This window comes from Myotis lucifugus, unplaced genomic scaffold (assembly GCF_000147115.1).
Source record: "Myotis lucifugus unplaced genomic scaffold, Myoluc2.0 scaffold_30, whole genome shotgun sequence".
Taxonomy (NCBI): domain Eukaryota; kingdom Metazoa; phylum Chordata; class Mammalia; order Chiroptera; family Vespertilionidae; genus Myotis; species Myotis lucifugus.
In genome coordinates this window covers 2,191,961-2,215,691 of record NW_005871078.1, presented here as the reverse complement: position 1 = coordinate 2,215,691, position 23,731 = coordinate 2,191,961, and the positions used below count along the sequence as shown (strand labels likewise).

At 38.4% G+C, this 23,731-nt stretch overlaps 1 protein-coding gene across 15 annotated transcripts in view; it reads left to right on the top strand.

The window, feature by feature from the left end:
* The window catches only part of PPHLN1 (periphilin 1), a 118,858-nt gene that overhangs the window by 48,879 nt on the left and 46,248 nt on the right, over nt 1-23,731 (top strand). For all 15 annotated transcript variants that reach the window (XR_002828716.1, XR_002828715.1, XR_002828714.1 and 12 more), the window contains 3 exons: nt 337-416; nt 6,103-6,222; nt 11,821-11,961. Coding sequence is in view for 8 of the 15 variants with exons in the window: in XM_023752280.1 (XP_023608048.1) it covers nt 337-416; nt 6,103-6,222; nt 11,821-11,961 (341 nt within the window). In the remaining 7 variants the exon portion in view is untranslated. The remainder of the gene's footprint in view (nt 1-336; nt 417-6,102; nt 6,223-11,820; nt 11,962-23,731) is intronic.

The following is a 23,731-nucleotide window of genomic DNA, read 5'->3' as shown; positions in this document are numbered from 1 at the left end:
CTCAAAGGGTTAAGAACTTGGAGGAGGAAGCATTTATGATTTAAAATTTTTTATTTTTGCCTTTCAGTAGTTCTGTGTTTGCAAACTGGCATTGGCGTGGCCTATACAGATGCCCAGATATGATGTCCACTCATTCTAGGTTAATTAAAAATTTTGATGGTGCTCAGCCTCTTAGAAGGATCAGTAGATTTAAATATTAACTGGTTTAATTTAATAATGTAGTGGACGATTTAAGTACTAAAATAAGTGTATACTCCCCTTGTTTATTCAAATACAAAATCACATTAATTGAAAACAGATGAGCTAAAAAATTTCATTGTACATTTTCTTATGTAGATAAAGAGAGACCTGTTCAGTCTTTGAAAACATCAAGAGACACTTCACCCTCAAGTTCTTCAACAGTTCCTTCATCAAAGGTTTGTTATATTTATAAAATCAATTTGAAGAGGAATTACAAAGTAAACGATATGGACTGTCTAGTACAGATGCTTTTATTCTTTATTGTCATAATGGGGGTAATTTGCATTTAAAAATTTGAATCGTAAGTAACCACAGCTTGAAAGTAGCTACCAGAGTGAATGAGCAGTTTTATCATAGATTTTGTTTCACAGGTTATGCTAAAATTAGTATTTACTGCTGCCCTTGCTCATCTTGACCATAACCAGGTAGCAGTGAATGTTCAGTTGGGACATATTTGATGGACATCATGATGAAGTGGGATTTATTTCATAGATGCAAGGATGTTTCAACATCCATAAATCAATCCATGTGCTATACCACATGAACAAAATGAAGGATAAATATTATATGACCATATCAGTAGATGCAGAAAAGTCATTTGACAGAGTTCAACATCTATTCATCCACTCATGATAAAAATTCTGAACAAACTGAGTATAGAGGAAACGTACCTTGACATAATAAAGGCCATATGTGACAAGCCCATAGCTAACATTGTTTTCAGTGGTGCAAAGCTAAAAGCATTTTCTAACATCAGGAGCAAGATAGGGTGCCCACCCTCACCATGTTTAGTCAGCAGAGTGCTGGAAGTCCCAGCTAGAGCAGTTATGCAAGAAAAAGAAATCAAAGGCTTCCAATGGGAAAGGAAGAAATAAAACTGTCTCTATTTGCAGCTAGCATAACACTATAGAAAACTCTAAAGAGTCTACACTAAAATTGTTAGAACTAATAAATTCAGTTAAGTTGCAGGATACAAAATGAATATAGGAATAATAAATTGCATTTCTATACACCAAAAGGGACTATAAGAAAATGAAATTAAGATAATCCCATTTATAATAGCATAAAAAAGAATGAAATACTTAGAAATAAATTTAACCAAGCAGATAAATGATCTGTATATTGAAAACTATAAGACATGGTTGAAAGAAATTGAAGAGGTAAAAAATAAATGGAAAGACATTTTGTGCTCATGGATTGGAAGAATTAATATTGTTAAAATGTCCATGCTATCCAAACAATCTACAGATTCAATGCAATTGCCATAAAAATTCCAGTGTCATTTTTCACAGAAATACGACAATCCTAACATTTATATGGAGCTAAAAAAGACCCCAAGTACCCAAAGTGATCTTGAGAAAAAAGAACAAGGCTGGCGGCATCACAGTTACTGACTTTAAACTATATTACAAAATTATAATAAAACAGTATGGTATTAGCATAAAAACTGACATATCGATTAATGGAGCAGAATAGAGACTCAGAAATAAACCCATGCATATATGGTCAATTAATTTATAACAAGGAACCAAGACTATACAATGGGGAGAGAACTGTCTCTTCCATAAAGTCTGTTGGGAAAACTGGGTAGCCACATACAAAAGAACAAATTGTATCCCTATTTTACACTATAAGTGAAAATCCACTGGAAGTGGATTGAAGACTTGAAACCTTAGAAGTCCTAGAAGAAAACTTAGGGGATAAGCTTGACATTGGTCTTAGCAGTGATTTTTAAAATTTGACACCAAAAGCAAGGGGGAAAAAAAAAGGCAAAAAATAAAACTAATGGGACTACATCAAATTAACGTTTCTGTATGTAAAAGAAAAACCATCAACAAAATGAAAAGACAACTTACAGAATGGGAGAAAATATTTTCAAATCAAATATCTGATAAGGGATTAATACCCAAAATATATAAAGGACTTATATAACTCAATAGGAGAAAAACAAAAATTCTATTAAAAAATGTTCAGAGAAACTGAATAGATACTTTTGCAAAGAAGGTATACAAATGACCAACTGGTACATGAAAAGGTTGCCAACATCACTAATCACTAAGGAAATGTAAATCAAAACTACAATGAGAGGTCACCTCAAACCTGTTAGAATGGCTGTCATTAAAAAGATAGGAGGTAAGTGTTGAGGAAGGTGTGTAGATAAGGGAACCTTTGTACGTATACTGTTGGAGGGAATGTAAATTGCATGTAGCCATTATGGAAAACAGTATGGAGGCTCCTTAAAAATTAAAAAATAGAGCAACCATGTGATCCAGCTATCCCATGTCTGGGTATATACCCAAAGGAAATGAAAATAGGATCTTGAAGGGATAACTGCGCTCCCATGTTCATTGTAGCATTATTTACAATAGCTAAGACCTTAGTGTCCCCCAGTGGATAAATGGATAAAGAAGTTGTGGTGTATGCACACAATGGGATATTATTCAGTCATGAGAAAGGGACAGCTTGCCTTTTACAACATGGATGGACCTTGAAGGCATTATGCTAGGTGAAATAGAGAAAGACAGTACTGTATGATTTCACTTATACATGGAATCTAAAATGCAGAATTTACAGAAACATTGATGAGAAAGGTAAGTGGGGGAAAAGACGAGATGTTGGTCACAGTTCTGGGGATCTAATGTACAGCATAGTGATTATAGTTAATAATAATATATCATATACTTGAAAGTTGCTAAGAGGTCTTAAATGTTCTCACCACAAAAAAGAAATAGTAATTATGTGAGGTGACACAGGTGTTCAAGTAACACTATGGTTGTAATTATATTGCAATTTTAAAATGTAGTTATATATCTCCATTTTATAGAAAAGGCTCAGAAGTTAATTTTCTCAAGGACATAACTACTCTTCACTGCATCATTCTTCCAGTTCGTACCTTCACAGCATCCTAAAACATGTTGAAAAGATGATTTTTGGTTCTAATTTTCAAAACTTAAAAATTTTGAGGTGTTGTTTTTTCTATCTGTTCTCTATAGTTAGAGATTCTCTTCACTAACCTCACACTCTTTTACTGTTGTTACAGCTCTTCTTTCCTCACTTCTTTTTATTTTCCTGTCTTTGGTATATTTTGATTTTCAGCAAGGGTAGATATCACAAGAGTAGACACAGTTTATGCTGCTATTAAAGTGACAGCGCTTCTCTGCATAAAGGAAAAGAAAATGGTGTCTTTGTGACAACTTATATATCTTTAGAGCTTTCCTAGAAATCAGGATTTTAGAATGCTGGGTTTTGAATAGGAAAGACTGATTCAGTGGTTCTCAACCTTCCTAATGCCGCGACCCTTTAATACAGTTCCTCATGTTGTGGTGACCCCCCTCCCCCCAACCATAAAATTATTTTCGTTGCTACTTCATAACTGTAATTTTGCTATGTTATGAATCGTAATGTAAATATCTGATATTCAGGATGTATTTTCAGGGGTCGCGACCCACAGGTTGAGAACCGCTGGATTGGATTTTCTTTTTCTGTCTTGCCTTGTTAAGGTGCATTACCTACCTGAAAGACCAGCTTGTTTCTCTTGTCAGGTAGAAGTGAAAGAGGAGCAAATAGTACTTGCCCATCCAAGTCACTGTGGATATTTAAATTATTATACATGAAATACTCATTTACCTTGAACTATGATGCCATGAAAAAACAAGTTACAACATAAAATTTTGTGGCACATGTTAAAATATATTTAGTGGGAAACGATAATAGATTTTAGATATTTTTGTCTGACAGTTTATGTAGATTGTTTGCATTTTTGTCTTAAGGTGGAATCAGAATTTCAGATTTTAGATCTGGAATCATTTTATGTATTTGCAAAGTGCACCTTCCTTTGTCTTTTGCCCAGAGTTACATGGTAGCTCTGGCGAGCTCTGTTACCTAGATTTCCTGATTTGGTTGGAGGACTTTTTCTTTTCAATAGTATGGCTGCTCTCATGTAGGAGGTCAAAGGCCTTTTTTTCAGAATTTGTTTTCTGCTTTTAGAAGTTAGTTTCAAATGAGAGTTTTTTAAATGGACAGATTTAATGACAGATGAGTAGAGGATTGAGTTATAGAAGATTTTGCTTCCTTTATTACTAGAGATAACTTACAATGTTTGTTTCGTTTTTGCTCTATAAAACAGATACCCTAAAAAGTAAGGTGTAATTTTCTTCTTTGATACATTTGTGTGCTGTCCTCTTAATTTTTAAAAAACGTTTAAATTCTATTACTAAGTAATAATAAAGGAATTACTTATACATTTTAACTTTATGTATGGGTAGGTCTTTGGACTTAGATATTTAGGCTTCTTCAATAACCGTGGAATCCCGCCACATATCTCCCAGTAAACATTACGGATGGCAAGCCAGTGGGTTGGTGAATTGAATAAGCTATGGAAGGAGGTCAAGGACCTTGTTGTACTGGAAGACCTAGTTTTAAATTTCAGCTCAGGATTTACTAGTAACTGGCAAATGACTGTTCTTTTGTGTGTTTTTTTGTTTGTTTGTTTGTTTTTGATATTCAGTTTCTTGGTTTATAAATTGGGGTAATACAGTCTACCCTAGCCATCTTCATGGAATACCATTTAATTAAAATACTTTTTTTTTTTTTGGTTTACATATACAAGTACTTTATAAGTGGTAGTGTACTATAACATAGGGATTACTGGCGCTATGATCCAGAGGAGATATATTTGGAACCAATGATGTGACTTTAGAGGAGAGGTGGAGATAAGATGAGGGGTGAAGGGCCTAGTTGATGAAAATGTATGCTAATAAAATAGAATGGAATCAGTTACCATAAGGGCCTAAGGAAAGAATTGTTCTAATTTTTGCCTTACAATTTTTACATCTTATTCTATAACATAGGTCTGTAAAAAGTATTAGGAGAATCATATGTAATCCAGGAAAAACATTTTATTTTCTTCATTTTTATATTGAGCACATGGAGTGATCAATCTTCAAATATATTTTAGTTTTTATAACAGATTTATAACAATGAATATGGAAAAGAAAGAAAAACTAGACTCCTAAGCATTATGCTAGATGCTTTCAGGTCTGTTACCTCTCTTGATTCTCACAACTACTTTGTAAAACAGGGAATATTGTTAATTTTTTAAAAAATTTCAAATTATAGTTAACACTAGTAGCCTGGTGCACAAAATTCGTGCACATTAAAAGGGAATTAATTGCCCTAACCGGTTTGGCTCAGTGGATAGAGCATCGGCCTGCGGACTTAAGGGTCCCAGGTTCGATTCCGATCAAGGGCATGCACCTTAGTTGCGGGCACATCCCCAGTGGGGAGTGTGCAGGAGGCAGCTGATTGATGTTTCTATCTTTCCCTTTCCCTTCCTTTCTCTCTAAAATAAATAAAAACAACAAAAAGAATCTCTTTTAAAAATGAACTTTAAGTTTATTGATTTTGTGTAAAGAGTAAGATTTATATAACTTATTACAAATTATAAAAATAGCATATCTGGACTTTTCTGTTGCACTAATTAGAAATTTACCGTGATGAGATTTGGCATTATTTATTTCATTGAATATAATTACAACTAGAAAGTTGAAATCCATATGATGTCTTAATATGTTCTAAATACTATTAGTATATTAGTTCATTGTCAGTGTCTTTTGTTCCTTAGATGAATTTCTGAAGTTTTACGTAAATGGAATTAAAAGGCTAGTCTATATGTCCAAAATGAATTGCTACTTGAATTCAATGTTGAATATTTTTGAAAAAGCAAATAAAGAATGTGCTTGTTCTCTAGATGTATTTGAAAGCTTCTATGATTTTAAGTGTATGTGGGGTGTACTTCTTGATGTATTTGAAGTTTAAAAGCCCTCGAGAATTGTAACAGAACTGTTCTTTTATTTTTATTAGGTGTTAGACAAACCCAGTAAGCTAACTCAAAAGGAACTTGCTGAGGCTGCAAGCAAGTGGGCTGCTGAGAAGCTAGAGAAGGCAGATGAAAGTAACTTACCTGAAATTTCTGAGTATGAGGTAAGGCATCATTTCTCCTTTATGTTTCCCATCTGAGAGTTTTAGTCTAGATTTTAAATTATGGGCAGAAAATATTTGATTCTAGTATTTTAAAATATATTTGGGGAAACTATTCTTATGTATTATTAAAATTTATCACATACGGTAATAGTATGAATATGAATGACTGAATTCAACAACTATACTGTCAACATCTCCAATAGTTTAGAAGTGTAAGAATAATATAAATATGGAATAAAATGAAAATGTACTATCTATACTTCGCTGTTAAAAGTATCTCTAGAAATCATGCTAAGCCACTAGTGATAAAACAGTGAATTCAGAACAGAAATCTAATTAGACCTTGGGTCTTGGGCTATATTTATATTGTATATCAGTGATGGCGAACCTATGACACGCGTGTCAGGTGACACACGAACTCATTTTTTTGGTTGATTTTTCTTTGTTAAATGGCATTTAAATATATAAAATAAATATCAAAAATATAAATCTTTGTTTTACTATGGTTGCAAATATAAAAAAATTTCTATATGTGACACGGCACCAGAGTTAAGTTAGGGTTTTTCAAAATGCTGACACGCCGAGCTTAAAAGGCTCGCCATCACTGTTGTATATTCTAGTTTATGCAAATTAACTTCATAAATATCCCAAGAAATGAAATTATGCATTGTTTGCACTACCTATGACCTTTGATGACTCTTGAGTACCAAAAGGTGAGAGCATTTTTGGATCCTTAGAATATTGTTTTGAAATGTTTGTGTTATATTTGAAAATGAACTGAAAAATTTCTCTATAGCTTATAACATCTCTAATAGGGAAATATAGATGTTTTATGGGCAAAATTAAGCATTTTAGATTCAAGATTTGGTGCTTGAGGAATTATTTTAGTAGGCAGAAAATATACAAATTTTTGTACTATGACAAATTATGTTTCTTTGGAGGAGATTTATGGCTTTTCAGTATGTTTTGGATGCCTTTCACGGAATGTTCTTTGATAAAAAGGATCAAGCATTGGAATTCTATATTCTATATACCTACATACATCTTCATAAACTATGAAAAGATCCTTTCCAAAATAACTAATATACACTGCTCCAAAAAGTACAAACCTGTACAGACCCTACCTGTCCTTATGCAAATGGAGACTTTCTTTTATCTGCCATTTAGATAACAAATATTCTTAACTAGGTAAAGGTTTTCTCTTTATTGTAGCTGTAAAATAGATTTTATTTTCTCTCTGTAAAATAGATATTTATACATATTCTTGAATACATTTTTCAAAAACATCAAGCTGTCTGTCCATCTTTGGTACCTTTCCAATACTATTTAAATGCACGAACAATACAGTGATACATTTAATCGGTTAATTTTGCTTATTTCCTTTGCTAATTTAGAATAATGATTTTTATATTAGTAACATATAAATACTTCAAAATTGCTATTTTAGAGAACTGATAATTTTTTTCAGGGTAAAGTAAAAAACCTCCAAACACACTACATTGTTGTTTGTTAAATACTTTATTTTCAATTAGCAAGGCTTTATTAAGATATATTTATTCTACCTTACCCATCCCCATCATTTTTTAATCTCTTAAATTAGAAAAAGAATTTCATGCCTGGTCGGCATGGCTCAGTGTTTAAGCATCGACCTATGAGTCAGGAGGTCACGGTTTGATTCCCAGTTGGGGGCTTGACTCCAGTGGGGGATGTGCAGCAGGCGGCCTGTTGATCGATGATTCTCTCATCATTGATATTTTATTTCTCTCTCCCTCTTCCTTCCTCTCTGAAATCAATAAAAATATATTTAAAAAAAAGAATCTGATGATCTACCTTTCTCAGACTTTAAATATGCTACTTATTTTTATTATTGCTTGACTGGATCTTGATTCTGAGTAGGCAGTTACATTGGGTCTGGAAAGAAATTTTTAAAACCTTATTTTTTCTCTAAAATATGCCCATAATTTTCTAGATTTTGAATTATTGAGAAGTAAACAACCATAAAAATCTATAAGGAATGTCATAGATCAGGCATGATCTTCTGTTGAACCAAAGGCAAAGTGTGAGGGTAGAATTGAGATTACTGTAGCGTGTTTGTTGTATATCATTAATATTGACAAGCAGCATCAAGTTCGTAGCATTGTCTAAAATGTTTTTCAAGTTAGATTGATACTTTTTCATATTGGAAATAAAGCAGGTAGGAAATTTTTATTTCATACTCTATTTTTTATTTAAGTATTTTATACTCGATTTTTTGTTTAAAAGTTTAATCCCACCATATCTTATTAACATTTTGCTCAGATAGTTAACATTTGTTCTTGGGTAGTTGTTATAGGATTACTCATTTCAGTGATCCATACTCTTTGAAATACAGAGTATTTGAGAATTTTGACCTCAGATCTGTAAACTAGTATCAGGTTTGAAAGAAAAAGCTGGGAAAGAAAAAGGACTTTGATGCCTGGAAAGAGTTTGATATAGTACTCTGTGTGTGTGTGTGTGTGTGTGTGTGCGCGCGCATGTGCATGCACACTTAAATTTAGCCGTGACAATATATTATTTAAATAATGGTCTGTGTACTATGTAGGTTCATTTTCATGAGTAGAGAGACATTAAATATTTAGGTTTCCAGTCTGTCTTCTCTTGCTGCCACCAACATAGTTTTAAGCAATTTGGTAGGGAGACCTTATAGATGAACTCCAGTGAAATGGATGATACTTTTAGTGATAAATATTCAGGAATGTTGCAGTTCATTCCTCTGTTTCGTTTTATAAGTTTACCATTTGGCCACTAATAGAGAATTTCTCAAAGCATTTGATAAAACAATAATTCTGAAGGGACCTAATAGTCTGAAGAAGAAAAATAAAAAGATTCTACTAGCCAGTATGTTTGGGAAATGCTTGATTTAAAAGAGTCAGGTTGATTTTGATAATTCAGCAATTTTCAGAGATTTTAATATGTTAACATGCGCATCCATGGGCTGTGAAAGGAGGATGAATAATGAAGTTTGCATAATTTATTAAATTAAGTAATTATGAAATGTTTTTCATAGTGCCTATTTTAAGGATTAGTATTTTAAGGCACTTGTTTTCAGAACATAATACTGTACTGGTTTTCTCATAGTTTATTTAAATTCACTGCATATTAATTCTTCATCTACTTGTGTCAAACACTGCATTAAAGACACCATCCTAGCTGCCAAGGAGTTTATAGTCAAATTATATAGAGATATAATTTATTGTCCTAACACAAACAGCCAGGAGAGTTTTACTTTTGGCTCTCAGAATGAAAAGCAAATTAGGTAAAGGCTAGAATGTCCCAGTAGAACAGGTTGTTGTTGTTTTTTTGCTGTAGAAGAAAATTTAAACATTTTTATGTAGATGCAAAAATGTGATTTATGTTTTTCCACATATAAGATGTCATTTTCTACTTCAATATCTTTGCTATTGTCCCCAGTGAAGAATGCCCATCTTTGTGGTCCTCATTTCAGATTCATTCAGTGAAATCAATAGTGTTTGAGAAAACAAGATCCAAGATCTTTCTTGATTCCACTTTCCTCTCCTTCCTATTACAAAATTTTATGTATTTGTATTTCACTGATGACCTTATATTGCCTTTGTTAAAACAATTTTTTCCTTGTCTAGTTCTTATCTCAAACACCTTGTTTTCCCTATAAAACCTTGGATGGTATATATCTAATTAGGAGTTTATACCTTTTGACCACCTTCATCCAGTTCTCCCTCAGCACTCCTCTCCCTCCCCGTACCCCTCCCCCCCTCCTCCAGCCCTCATCTCTGGTCACCACAAATCTAGTCTTTTTTTCTATGAATTTTTTTCTTTTTGAAGATTCCATATGAAAGTGTGATCATAACAGTATTTGCCTTTCTCTGTCTAACTTTGCCTGGTAAAAGGGACATGTGCTAAATTTGGATAAATGCTGCCAAGTCATTCTCTAAGTAAGTGGCAGAATACAAAACACTAGGTGTTAGAATGCCACTGCTTTTACTGGTGAAAAACTACCAGTAATTAGTATATGTCTTTTGTTGTTGTTGTTAATCATCACCCGAGGATATCTTTCCATTGATTTTTAGAGAGAGAGAAAGACAGAGGGAAACATCAATGTGAGAGAAACACATCGATTGGTTGCCTCCTGCAGGAGCCCCGAACAGGGCCGGGGCTGGGGAGGAGCCTGCAACCAAGATATGTGCCCTTGCTGGAATTGAACCTGGGACCCTTCAATCCTCAGGCCGATCCTCTATCCACTGAGCCAAATTGGCTAGGGGGAATATGTCTTATGACTTCTCTGAACCTACTGCTGTTTGCCATAACTTCAATCATAAAAATCCTAACTTTTAAAATATTTCCTCCCTTACCTTCCACCCACCTAAAATATGCAACAGTAAAATACATGAGCTCAGTTTACTCTAAGTAATTGCTTACTGCGTGCTACATGAAGGCAAGAGCTTTTGTCTTTTTTGTTCATTATTATATCTGTTGTTTCTAGAGAAGTGCTTGGCATTTGTTATATAGTAAAGTTTTGTAAAAACTAATGAGTGTAGTTAAAATAAAAGTCTTTCCTCATTCATTTTTTTTCCCTAGTGTTTTTAGAAAGTACAAATAATTGGCTGTAGTCTTTTTGTGGGATAATTTTTTTAAAATATATTTTATTGATTTTTTACAGAGAGAAAGGGAGAGGGATAGAGAGTTAGAAACATCGATGAGAGAGAAACATCGATCAGCTGCCTCCTGCACACCTCCTACTGGGGATGTGCCCGCAACCAAGGTACATGCCCTTGACCGGAATTGAACCTGGGACCCTTCAGTCCGCAGGCCGACGCTCTATCTACTGAGCCAAACCGGTTAAGGCATTTTTGTGGGATAATTTATTCATTAATGAATTGTTCTAAAATAGAAGTTATTGCTTTTGGGGATTGTTTTCTTTTTATTTCAATAAATTTTTAGGCTATACTATAGGAGCAAGGTAGTTTTAACTTCTGAAAATAGAGCTCTTTTTCATGTTCTTTTTAAAAAAAATATGTTTTTATTGATTTTTAGAGATTGAGGAAGAGAGAGGGAGAAATAGAAACATTGATGAGAGAGAAACATCACATAAATTGGCTGCCTCCTGCATGACCCCTGCTGGGGATCGAGCCAGCAACTGAGTCATGTGCCCTGACTGGGAATCAAACCAGCGACCTCTTGGGGGCATGGTTTGACATTCAACCACTGCACCACACTGGCCAGGCCCAAGTTTATGTTTATGTTTACACACACCCCTCACTTCCAATTAGAATTTTTCTCTTCAGTATTTCTTAAATAGATTGCTTAAGGAATAGTTATAGGACAGAACCTTCTAGCTGTGTCTTAAAATCACATGAAATATAATTTTGGAATTAAATAAGTCTAGAGGCTTTGTCATACTTAAAATTTTCCCCTCTAATTCTCCTGCTTATTATGCATAATGAAATTGAAAGTGCTTTCTTAAAACAGGTTAAATTTAGCACATTCTCTTAATATAATCTGTAAGTTAGTGCCTATACAAGTTATCTGAAATGCTATATGTCCTTTAACAAAGCAATTAAAGATTTTTAATTTCTCTTAAAGGCAGGATCCACAGCACCATTGTTCATTGACCAGTCAGAAGAACCTGAGTCAAATGCAGCAGATGGCATAGAATTATTTGAAGATAGTCAGCTAAACAGCCGCTCCAAAGCAATAGCATCAAAAACCAAAGAGATTGAACAGGTGAGAATCCAGTCATTTTAAGGTTCATAATCTTTTGTTCATGTCACTTTACACATGGTATTTACAGTAAATAGTTATTGAATAAATAGATTTTATTTTGTCCTTTCCCACTTGTGACTCTGAAATAATTTTAAAAATTATAAAAATTGTTTGATTTGATTTCACAATAATTTTGGTCAGTTTGTTCCCTGGCCCCCGTTTACTTTTCTTTTTTTTTTTTTTTAAAGAAAAAGCAAGCTTCCTTTTTAGAGAATATTAATATTCTAGTTAGTAGGAGAAATTTAAAAACGAATAAAAGTAATAGGAATGGGCTAAAAGAAATATACCAAATGTTAGTAAATTTTTTTTGAATATTGGGATTAGAGATATTTCTTATGTTTTTCATTATACTTTTAAGCAGTTTTTCAAATATTAAAGAAAAATGAATGATAGCGCTTTAAATCTAATTTTAATGATGTCATTCCTGAAAGTTAGGATCTTGTTTTTGATAGATTAAATAGTTTGCTTAAGGCATAGTTATAGGACAAAAACTCTGGTGTGAAATATAATTTTGGAATGGAAAATGCCTAGAGGCTTTGCTTTACCAAAGATTAAAAAAAGTAGCAATCATTGTCTTTTTAATCCTCCTCACTATGCTCATAATATGCATAGCAAAATTTAAAATGTTTCATTTTGGAAATATTGCCTGCCTCATAGGGTATTATCACTTTGTGAGGATTAAATGAATAAACTGTTAAAGGGCTTTATAAAATGTAACATATTGTACAAGGTGTTTTTAAAAAATATATGTTTTTATTGATTTTAGAGAGAGGAAGTGGGAGAGAGAGCGAGGGAGAGAGAAAGAGAGGTTAGAGAAAAATATGATTGGTTGCCTCCTGTACATGCCCTGACTGGAGACCAAAACCCAAACCTGGGTAAGTGCCCTGACTGTGAATTGAACTGGTGACCTTTTGGTGCGCAGGACGATGCTTAACCAACTGAGCCACATAGGCCGGGGCACAAGAGTTTGTTTTTGCTGTTTCTCTTCAATGCCTTGAGTCAATGTCATTATATTGTTACTAGAGGCCCAGTGCACGAATTTGTGCACTGGTGGGGTCCCTTGGCCTGGCCTGCAGGGATCGGGCTGAAACCAGCTCTCTGACATCCCCTGAGAGGTCCCGGATTGTGAGATGGAGCAGGCCAGGCCGAGGGACCCCACTGGTGCACAAATCCGTGCACTGAGTCCCTAGCATGCATATAAGATCTTTAGTTAATCTCTTCCCGCCCTCCCCCCTTCCCCCTTTCCTCTGAGATTCATCAGTCTGTTCCATGTTTCCATGTCTGTGGTTTCCACTCTTGCGTTGAGCATCTGCCCCCTGGTGGTCAGTGCGCGTTATAGCTACCGGTTGGTTGGTCAAACAGTCGGCCAGTCACTTAGGCTTTTATGTGTGTGTGTGTGTGTGTGTGTGTATATCTATATCTATATCTATCTATATATCTATATATATATATGTATATATAATATACATAATTTTGCAAAAGCTAGAAATGGAAAAAATTATATATGAAAATGGAAAAAATGGTAAAAAATTTATATTATACGTATCCTATCTAATAAAAGAGAAACATGGTAATTAGCCGTACATCCCCTACCCTTCCCATTGGCTAATCAGAGCGATATGCACATTAACTGCCAGCCAAGATGGCGGCCGGCAGCCATGCACTGAAGCGAACAGGGAGGCTTGCTTGCTCCAGTGACTGCGGACTCCAACGTTTCCCGCCTGACTTGCCGGCCTCTCAGCTGCAACTCTAAGCAACTATGTTGCAAATATAGAAGCTAAACAAAACCCCAGAAACCTGCTTTAGTCAGCCGGGCTTCAGCCAGCCGGACCGCAACATTGTATCAAATACAGAAGGTAAACAAAGGCCAGAAACCTGCTTTCAGCAGCCCAGGCCTCAGAGCTAAAGCTGGCCCAGAATGAAAAAAAAGAAAACGAAAAAAGGGAGCGGTTGGGAGCTTCAGTCACCCGCCATCCTGAAAACGGCCCTCAGCCCCTCAGCCAGACTGGCCGGGCACCCCAGTGGGGACCCCCACCCTGATCCAGGACACCCTTCAGGGCAAGCCAGCCGGCCCCCACCTGTGCACCAGGCCTCTATCCTATATAGTAAAAGGGTACTATGCCTCCCAGCACTGGGATCAGTGGAGCCGCGAGGCTCCTGGCACCGGGATCAGCGTGACAGGGGGCAGCGCCCAAACCCCCTGATCACCCTGCGGCTCTGTGTGTGACAGGGGGCGGGGCCACAACCCCTTGATCAGCCCTGCTCTGTGCCTGATAGGGGGGGAGCTCCCCAACCCCCTGATCGCCCTGCGGCTCTGTGTGTGACGGGGCGGGGACACAACCTCCCTATCTGCCCTGTTCTGTTCGTGACAGGGGGAGGTGCCCCAACCCCTGATCAGCCCTGCTCTGTGCCTGATAGGGGGGAGCTCCCCAACCCCCTGATCGCCCTGTGGCTCTGTGTGTGACAGAGTGCAGCACCCTAACCCCTTGATCGGCCCTGCCCTGAGTGTGACAGTGGCGGCGCCCCAACTCCTCCCCCACACCCCCACAGGCCCTGCTCTGTGTGTGACGGGGTAGAGCCATAACCTCCCCAACGGCCCTGCCCTGAGTGTGACAGTGGCGGTGCCCCAACCCCCTGATCGGCCCTGCTCTGTGGGTGATAGAGGGCGGTGCCCCAACCCCCCTCCACGGGCCTTGCTCTGTGTGTGACGGGGCGGTGCCCCAACTCCCCTATTGGCCCTACTCTGTGATTGACAGGGGGAAGCTCCTCAACCCCCTGATGGGCCCTGCTCTGTGCATGACAGGGGGGAGCTCCCCAACCCCCTGATGGGCCCTGCTCTGTGCGTGACAGGGGGGAGCTCCTCAACCCCCTGATCGGCCCTGCTCTGTGCATGACAGGGGGTGGTGCCGCAACTTCCCTATCGACCCTGCCTTGAGTGTGACAGGGGACGGTGCCCCAACCCCCCAATCGGCTGTACCCTGAGTGTGACTAGGGGTGGCATCGCAACCTCCCGATCCGCCCTGCTCTGTGCATGACAGGGGGCGGTGCCCCAACTCCCCAATCGGCCCTGCTCTGAGCCCCACCAGGGGCTGCACCTAGGGATTGGGCGTGCCCTCTGCCACCTGGGAGCAGGCCTAAGCCAGCAGGTCATTATCTCCTGAGGGGTCCCAGACTCCGAGAGGGCACAGGATGGGCTGAGGGACCCCCCCCCCCCAGTGCACAAATTTTTGTGCACCGGGCCTCTAGTCCTATCTAATAAAAGAGTAATATGCAAATTAACTGTCACTTCACGATAAAGATGGCGGCGCCCACAGCCAATAAGGAGGGAATATGCAAATTGATGCGACAAGGAGAGAGGTGGAAGGCGGCTCTGGCCAAATCGAAGGCAGAGAGGCGGCTCTGGGCTGGAGCGAAGGCGGTGCTGGCAGCTTGGGGAAGGAAGGCCTATTCTTGCACAAATCTTTGTGCATTGGGTCTCTAGTAATGATAATAAGAATAAAAATAATAAATATAACTCACATCTGTGGGGCACTTTCTCTGTTCCAGGCTCTGGATTAAGCACTAATCATATGTTGTCTTATTTGTGCACCGGGCCGCTAGTAAAAACATATTTTAAAAAAATAAAAGGCTAACTCACAGGATTTATCTTCAATATGAATATGAATATCATTACCCTATATAAAATTACTGCCCTCTGCCTTTTTACGCTGATTTATTTTTCTTTGTAGCTTTTTTTGCCACTTGACATATGTTTTTATTTGTTTGCTTGTCTCCCCGCACCATAATGGAAACTTCATGAGAACAAGAAACTTTTGTTTACTGCTTTATGTCTATTACGTAGAACAGTCATTAGCATGTAGTGGGCTCTTAAGAAATATTTCTTTTATGGATGATGGATGGAGTCATAAACCTAGAAGTGACCTTTGAAATACTTTCTGAGTCACTTGAAATCAGACACTGCATCTTAACTTGACCACCTAACAGAGTGCCTAGGCCAAGAACTTGGTATAAGTGCTTGATAATGTTTGTTGAATGAATGATTTAATATTATTTATTTCCACCCGATTTGCAGTTCTTTAAAGGAGAGATTCTCTTAAGAATATAACTGGTTGCAAAACTTGACTTAAATAACAGGAGGAGATTATTATTTTAGGTTGTGGCTTATTAATATCTGTACTATCGCATCTTGTTATTATTCATAGTTGATCTGTTTGATCTTGAAAAGGTGGGTTACTAGTCAGATGTAGAGGCTAGCTTAGCAGTACACACAAAATTATTTTATATGAAACCAGTTTTTATAGTACTTTTTAGATACTTGTATGTGTTTGACCTAGAGGGATGACTGTATCTCTGTTTTTAGCTGCCTATTGTTCAAACACATGAAAAATCTGATACTAAAGTATATTGTGATTATTACAGCAAAGACAGATGACCTAAAGAAGGAAAAATAAGTCTAAAAGGACATTGCCATATTCTAATGTTAATAGAGAAGTAAAACAGTTATTAGAAGTATTATAAAATAGCAAACTTAATGATGTTACATATTGGAATACTATACTATGTTTTTGCTAGGGTGCTTTTTTTTTTTTTAATATATTGGCAAGAAAAACCAGAAGTCCCCCAAATGTTAGATAACTATCAAATAATGATATAATTATTTTATAAATTTGTGTCTAAAATTAAGTGACTTTTGAAAATTAAAAAAGTAGTTTTAAGGGGGATTATTCTCAATTTTTTCCATTTCTAGCTTTTGCATATTTTATTTTTAGGTATTACATACCCAATGGATAGAATATTATAAAGGCTTGAGAAAGCTAGATGGTAGTTACACAGCTGTCCAGAAGTTATTATTTACATTTTTTCATATACTTAAGATATTTTGAAAAACAGTACAATAGCCCCAAACACTCAAGGTTAGAAAAGTTTAAAAATATAAATATTGGTGTAATACTCAGCTGCTTTTTCTTTCTGTTATGTCAAGTGCAATGTGTTCAGATATCTTGTAAAGATAAATGACCACATACAGTGTTTTGAAGGTTTATAGAAATCAGGTCCTTCAGCCTTTGAGTTCCAAGAAAGTCATTAACTTGAGGTAGTATTATGATATAAAATAAATCTGTAGGCCAAAATTTGGTATAATTTAAAGTGCCTATAAATGTGATTTGATGTTTAAGGACATGCATGTGGAGATAGATTGTATCAGAATCGTGTCTATGAGGAATTAGATTCATATCCTTTGCCATCTCATCCCTGGGTGTATAAAAATTTGGTAGGGTTGAGGGTGCAGGTGCTTTTTGAAAAAGTTCCCAAGGTCATGGTCACTTATGGTAGAGAAGCACTGGTCTCAAATCCTTGAGCCAGAAGACATCAAGTTGCATTTCTGAATATTGTGTTTCTAGAGATCATCTGAATCATCCCAGTTTTACTTGAATATCATTTAGTGGGTATGACCCATTCTTTTGCCATAAACACTTAGTCTCCTTAGGCTTTGCATCCTATGATATGTCATTCCCACCCCCCCCCCCCCCACACACACACACACACACACTTTTCCCTCCATATTACCCCCTATTTCCCAATTTGGGCTGTCTTTTACATTTAATTATTGGGATATTTTTCTAGCTTCCTGGCTTCTGAACTTCAGCAAATTTCAGAATTTCTCCTGTCAGTATAGTAATTCCTAGAGAGACTTAACCCACAAAATTATGGGTCATTTATATTCTGGTTCAGGTGTTTGGCATTAATCCTTTGACTGATGTCTCTCAAGTCTTCATATACTTACTATTACTGAACTATATCTGATTTGAAAGTGCATCTCACTACTTGATATTTTACCAGTGAAGAATCTTGTCTTTTAACAAACTGTTACTTTGAATGAAACACTAAATTGAAATCTTCCATTATTACATACATACCCTTCTTCCATCTCCTGCACCTCCGGGATAAAGCAATATTTACCTTAACTCTGTGGAACTTTCTCATGTTTAAGATTTGCAAGGTCCTTCTTACTTTGATAAACTTGTGCTTAGATAGACTGTTTTCCTGGGGTCCTGGCATCTAATGATGTTAAAAGTCTCCTTGTAATTCCCCACTGGAATTTCAAGATCTGGATTAGATTTGCTATTCTCCTCTTCAGATCGAATCAGATAATCTGAGTAGATCTGGAATATACATATGTAATATGCATATTCATGTTCTGCCTGGCACTTCATTTGACTAAGGGTGTTAGGGTAGCTAAAATCCTAAAGTGACAATAAGTAGCAGAATAGTAGTTAATTAATACAACAACTGCAAAGGATAGTTATTGTGCAGGTGGAATTTATTAGGGTGTTTTCCTGTGCAAACTAGTCTTGAACAAAGAACCTTCCATCTATTCACCCTCAAGGTACAGTACTTAACATTGCTATTCACTCTCTTTGTTGTACATCTGTAGAGCTTCTTGGTTTTCTACCATACATACTCTGGTAGGTTATCAGAGGTTCACATACTTTAATGTGCACTTTGGGATCTTGTTAAAATACAGATTCTGACTCAGTAAATCTGGGATGGGACTTGAGATTCAAATTTCTAACATTATCCCAGATGATGCTGATTCTACTAGTCTATGGAATATATTTGGAGTAACAAGGAATTAGAAGGAGGTGACTTTTTTCTTACATTTTTCTGTAGTTTATACTGTGTTATATGGTTGAGAACTACCACCTTATTTTTATGTAAATTAGAGAAGTTCTAGTTTATCATTTTTAAATAGGTACAATTGCTATACAATAAAATGCATAAATCTTTAAATATTAATTTGGATGAGTCTTGACAGTTGTAACACTGTGTATCACCCCAAACAAATATTTATGAAAGTCTTTTCAGGTATGAACATTTGATTATACTGACAGTAATAAGGATTTAGTTAGGAACTAAAATTATGGTCATATCTCAAAAGTATGTGTTCTGATTGGTTTATGTTAAATATCCTTCACCCATTCCTTAAAGGCTGTATTTTAAGTAATAATATACACAAACAAAAAATTCAACAGGTATAAGAGATTATACTGTGTAAAACCAATTTGCTTCTCACCCATAACCCCCCACTTAGCTGCCACTTACCCCCCCAGCATGTAGAAATACTCATATGTGATATGAATATATATGTGTACTAGTATATATACACAATTTATATATAGCATTTATATATTTGTGCATATACACATATACACACATATACACACACCCATGCATCTGGAGCACAATTCATCTAAATGAGTAAAGATAGGAGTTGGTTTGTGTGTCTCCGTATCTTTTTCTTAAATACAAATGGCATATCATGTTCCCTATTCAATGTATCTTAGAGACCATTCTATATCAGCATTTATAACTAGTCTATTAATAGATACATATAATCCCTTGTGAACCATGTTTTAAAATACAGTTTCTCTGATTTCTCCACATTAAAAAAAGTTTTATATGTGTATTTTTATTTATATGTATATTTTTTAAATAAACAAAGTATTACATTTAAAATGAGCAATTTTGGGGGGGGTGTTTAATACTATGGGTGTCAAATACCTGTATTTTTTAAAAAAATATATTTTATTGATTTTTTACAGAGAGGAAGGGAGAGGGATAGAGAGTTTGAAATATCTATGAGAGAGAAACATCGATCAGCTGCCTCCTGCACAACCCCCCAGTGGGGATGTGCCCGCAACCAAGGTACATGCCCTTGACTGGAATCGAACCCGGGACCCTTCAGTTCATAGGCCGACACTCTATCCACTGAGCCAAACCGGTCAGGGCAGATACCTGTATTTTTATGTCTTATGAAGTGCTGTGCAGGTTTTAATAACTGTATAAGAAATCATCAGTGTCTGTTCACCTCTCATGATTCTAATGAATAATGAGTATATGATTGCAGAGGATCTTAGTTTCTTGCATTGTACCAATTATTGTTAATCATTCTTAAAAATTATATTAGTAGATACAATTACTAAAATCAAAACTAGTGAAATTGCAGGAATAGGCCTGAAAATATTCTTTAAATGCCTTATTCACAGTATTCCTCAAATCACGGAACATTTTTTGCATGGGAAAGTCTCTTCTTATTACTTGGATAATAACTAAGAAAAGAACAAGTACTGTGAAGGCAAATTTATTTTTGAAACCTCTTTGGCTATTTCAGAATACTCCTCTAACATAATGCTGTTTTATGGAAATTGCTGATATTTCTACCTATAAGTAAGTCTCTGTTGAAATAAGAGTTGATTTTATATTCCTCTGGTAATCCTATATAATAAAGAGGTGATAAACAAATTGACCATCACTCCAACACAAGATGGCCGCCCGCATGTGGGCACAAGATGGCTGGCACAAGATGGCTGGCAGGGGAGGGCAGTTGGGGGCGATCAGGCCTGCAGAGGAGGGCAGTTAGGGGTGACCGGCTGGCAAAGGAGGGCAGTTGGGGGCGATCAGGCCTGTAGGGGAGGGCAGTTAGGGGTGACCAGGCTGGCAGGGGAGGGCAATTAGAGACAATGGGGGCGATAGGGGAGCAGTTAGATGTTGATCAGGCTGGCAGGGGAGTGGTTAGGGGCAATCAGGCAGGCAGGCAGGCGAGCAGTTGGGCACCAGCAGTCCTGGATTGTGAGAGAGATCCCAGATTGGAGAGGGTGCAGGCTGGGCTGAGGGACACCCCCTCTCCCACACGAATTTTGTGCACCGGGCCTCTAGTCTACACTAATAAAAGAGAAACATGGTAATTAGCGTACGACCGCTACCCTTCCCATTGGCTAATCAGCATATCCTTATGCAAATTAACTGTCAGCCAAGATGGCGGCCGGCAGCCATGCACTGAAGCGAACAGGGAGGCTTGCTTGCTCCAGTGATTGCGGACTCCAACGTTCCCCGCCTGACTTGCCGGCCTCTCAGCTGCAACTCTAAGCAACTATGTACTATGTTGCAAATAAGAAGCTAAACAAAACCCCAGAAACTGGCTTTCAGTCAGCCGGGCTTCCGCCAGCCGGACCGCAACATTGTATCGATGTTTTCAGCAGCGAGGCTTCAGAGCTAAAGCTGGCCCAGAATAAAAAAAAAAAAAGAGAAAAAGGAGCGGTTGGGAGCTTTAGTCATCCGCCAGCCTGAAAACGGCCCTCAGCCCCTTAGCCAGACTGGCCAGGCACCCCAGTGGGGATCCCCACCCTGATCCAGGACACCCTTCAGGGCAAACCAGCCAGCCCCTACCCATGCACCAGGCCTCTATCCTATATAGTAAAAGGTACTATGCCTCCCGGCACCGGGATCAGCGTGACAGGGGGCAGCGCCAACCCCCTGATTGCCTTGGGCTCTGTGTGTGACAGGGAACAGGGCCACAAACTCCCTATCCGCCTGCTCTGTTCATGCAGGGGAAGCCGCCCCAACCCCCTGATCAGCCTGCTCTGTGCCTGATAGGGGGGAGCTCCCCAATCCCCTGATTGCCCTGTGGCTCTGTGTGTGACAGGGGGGAGCTCCCCAACCCCCTGATCGCCCTGTGGCTCTGTGTGTGACAGGGGGCGGGGCCACAACCTCCCTATCTGCCCTGCTCTGTGCCTGATAGGGGGGAGCTCCCCAATCCCCTGATTGCCCTGCGGCTCTGTGTTTGACAGGGTGCAGCACACCAACCCCCCCCCGGCCCCCCCCACACGGGCCCTGCTCTGTGTGTGACAGGGTAGAGCCATAACCTCTCCATCGGCCCTGCCCTGAGTGTGACAGTGGCGGCGCCCCAACCCCCTGATCGGCCATGCTCTGTGGGTGATAGAGGGTGGCACCCCAACCCCCCTCCACGGGCCTTGCTCTGTGTGTGACAGGGTAGAGCCATAACCTCCCCATTGGCCCTTCCCTGAGTGTGACAGGGTGCAGCGCCCCAACCCCCTGATCCGCCCTGCTCTGTGAGTGACAGGGGGCAGCGCCCCAACCCCCTGATCGGCCCTGCTCTGTGCGTGACAGGGGGTGGTGCCGCAACCTCCCCATCGACCCTGCCTTGAGTGTGACAGGGGGCGGTGCCCCAACCCCCCAATTGGCCCTACCCTGAGCGTGACTGAGGGTGGCATTGCAACCTCCCGATCCGCCCTGCTCTGTGCATGACGGGGTGGCGCCCCAACTCCCCAATCGACCCTGCTCTGAGCCCCACCAGGGGCTGCACCTAGGGATTGGGCCTGCCCTCTGCCACCCGGGAGCAGGCCTAAGCCAGCAGGTCGTTATCTCCCTAGGAGTCCCAGACTGCGAGAGGGCACAGGATGGGCTGAAGGACCTCCCCCCCTCCCCCAGTGCACAAATTTTTGTGCACCGGGCCTCTAGTCTATAATAATAAAAGCATAATATGCTAATTAGACCAGATGTCCTTCTGGTCGAAGCCCAGGCTGTGAGGGAAACCCAGGTCCTGGGTGCCGGAGGAAAGCCAGTGCCAGCAGCGGGAGGAAGGAAGGCCTACTCTTGCACGAATTTCGTGCATTGGGCCTTTAGTTTATAAATAAAATGTAGATGGGAATAATTTCAGGTCCAGATATGGTGGGAATCAGGTGTTCTAAAACATTTAAATATAGAGAGTATTAAGAAACACTTGATCAAGGGGATTATTTTTGTTTTCTTTCTTTTAACTTAAAAGGACTCAAACAGAATGTGCATTTATTTTAGTAAAGACTTTTTTAACTCTTAGAGAGAGAAAGGGAGAGGGAGAGAGAGAGAAACATCTATTGGATGCCTCCTGTATGAGTCCCAACTGGGTTGAACCTGAACCTTGGGTATGTGCCCTGACCAGGAATGGAACCCTTGACCCTTCAATGCATGGGACAATGCTCTAACTAACTGAGCCACACTAGCTAGGGCTAGTAAAGACATTTTTTATAGTCATTGATAGCTATGCCAGCCTTGCTGTATTAAAGAAATTTTATTTCTTAGCCATCCAAGAACCTCTTTACTTACTCTAATTAACTACGAAAAATCAAGTTAATTTACAAATCATTTTGTTGCCTGTCTAGGTCATTAGCCTTATAGGTTAATAAGATTTTATTGTGAGTCTAGATCAATCTACTTAATATATAATTTTTATATTAATTTGAACTGCACCTTCACCTTTTTAAAAATTCTTTATTGTTTAAAGTAATACACATGTTTCCTTTTTCCCCCATAGACCTCTCCCCAGCCACTCCCACTCCCCAGCTCATGCCCTCAGCCCCCTACTGTCTGTGTCTAAGGGTTATGCTTATATGCATACATACAAGTCTTTTTGGTTGATCTCTTCCCCCCGGATGCCTTTTTACACTAGTTCACCATTTTTGTGATCATATGGACCGCTCACTAACTCTTATTTACTTTTTTTCTCGAAGTAAAAAAATTGGATTGAATAATCTTTTAGGTCCCTTTCTAATCTAAATCATACTAAAAAAAAATACAGCTAAGATTGCTTCTTTTGGACACACTGTTATGTGTAGCTAATTTCAGATTTGATTATATATTTTTAGGCGTTTTAGTTTTTTTAACCTCTTCATAAGGACACAGGGATTTTATGCTAAAATGTTTTTTAAAAACTCAAATATACTGTTGCTATGATCAGTCTTTAATTAATTGATGTTTGTTTAGCTAATGAGTTGTACAGAAAATGTTTTCTTCAGCAAATAAGGTGTTATATTTGATCATTGTTCTTCCTGTGGGCCTTTTGCAGTGTATCGTTTCAGTCACCATCTAAACAGTTGATGGGCCCTACCTGGTTTGA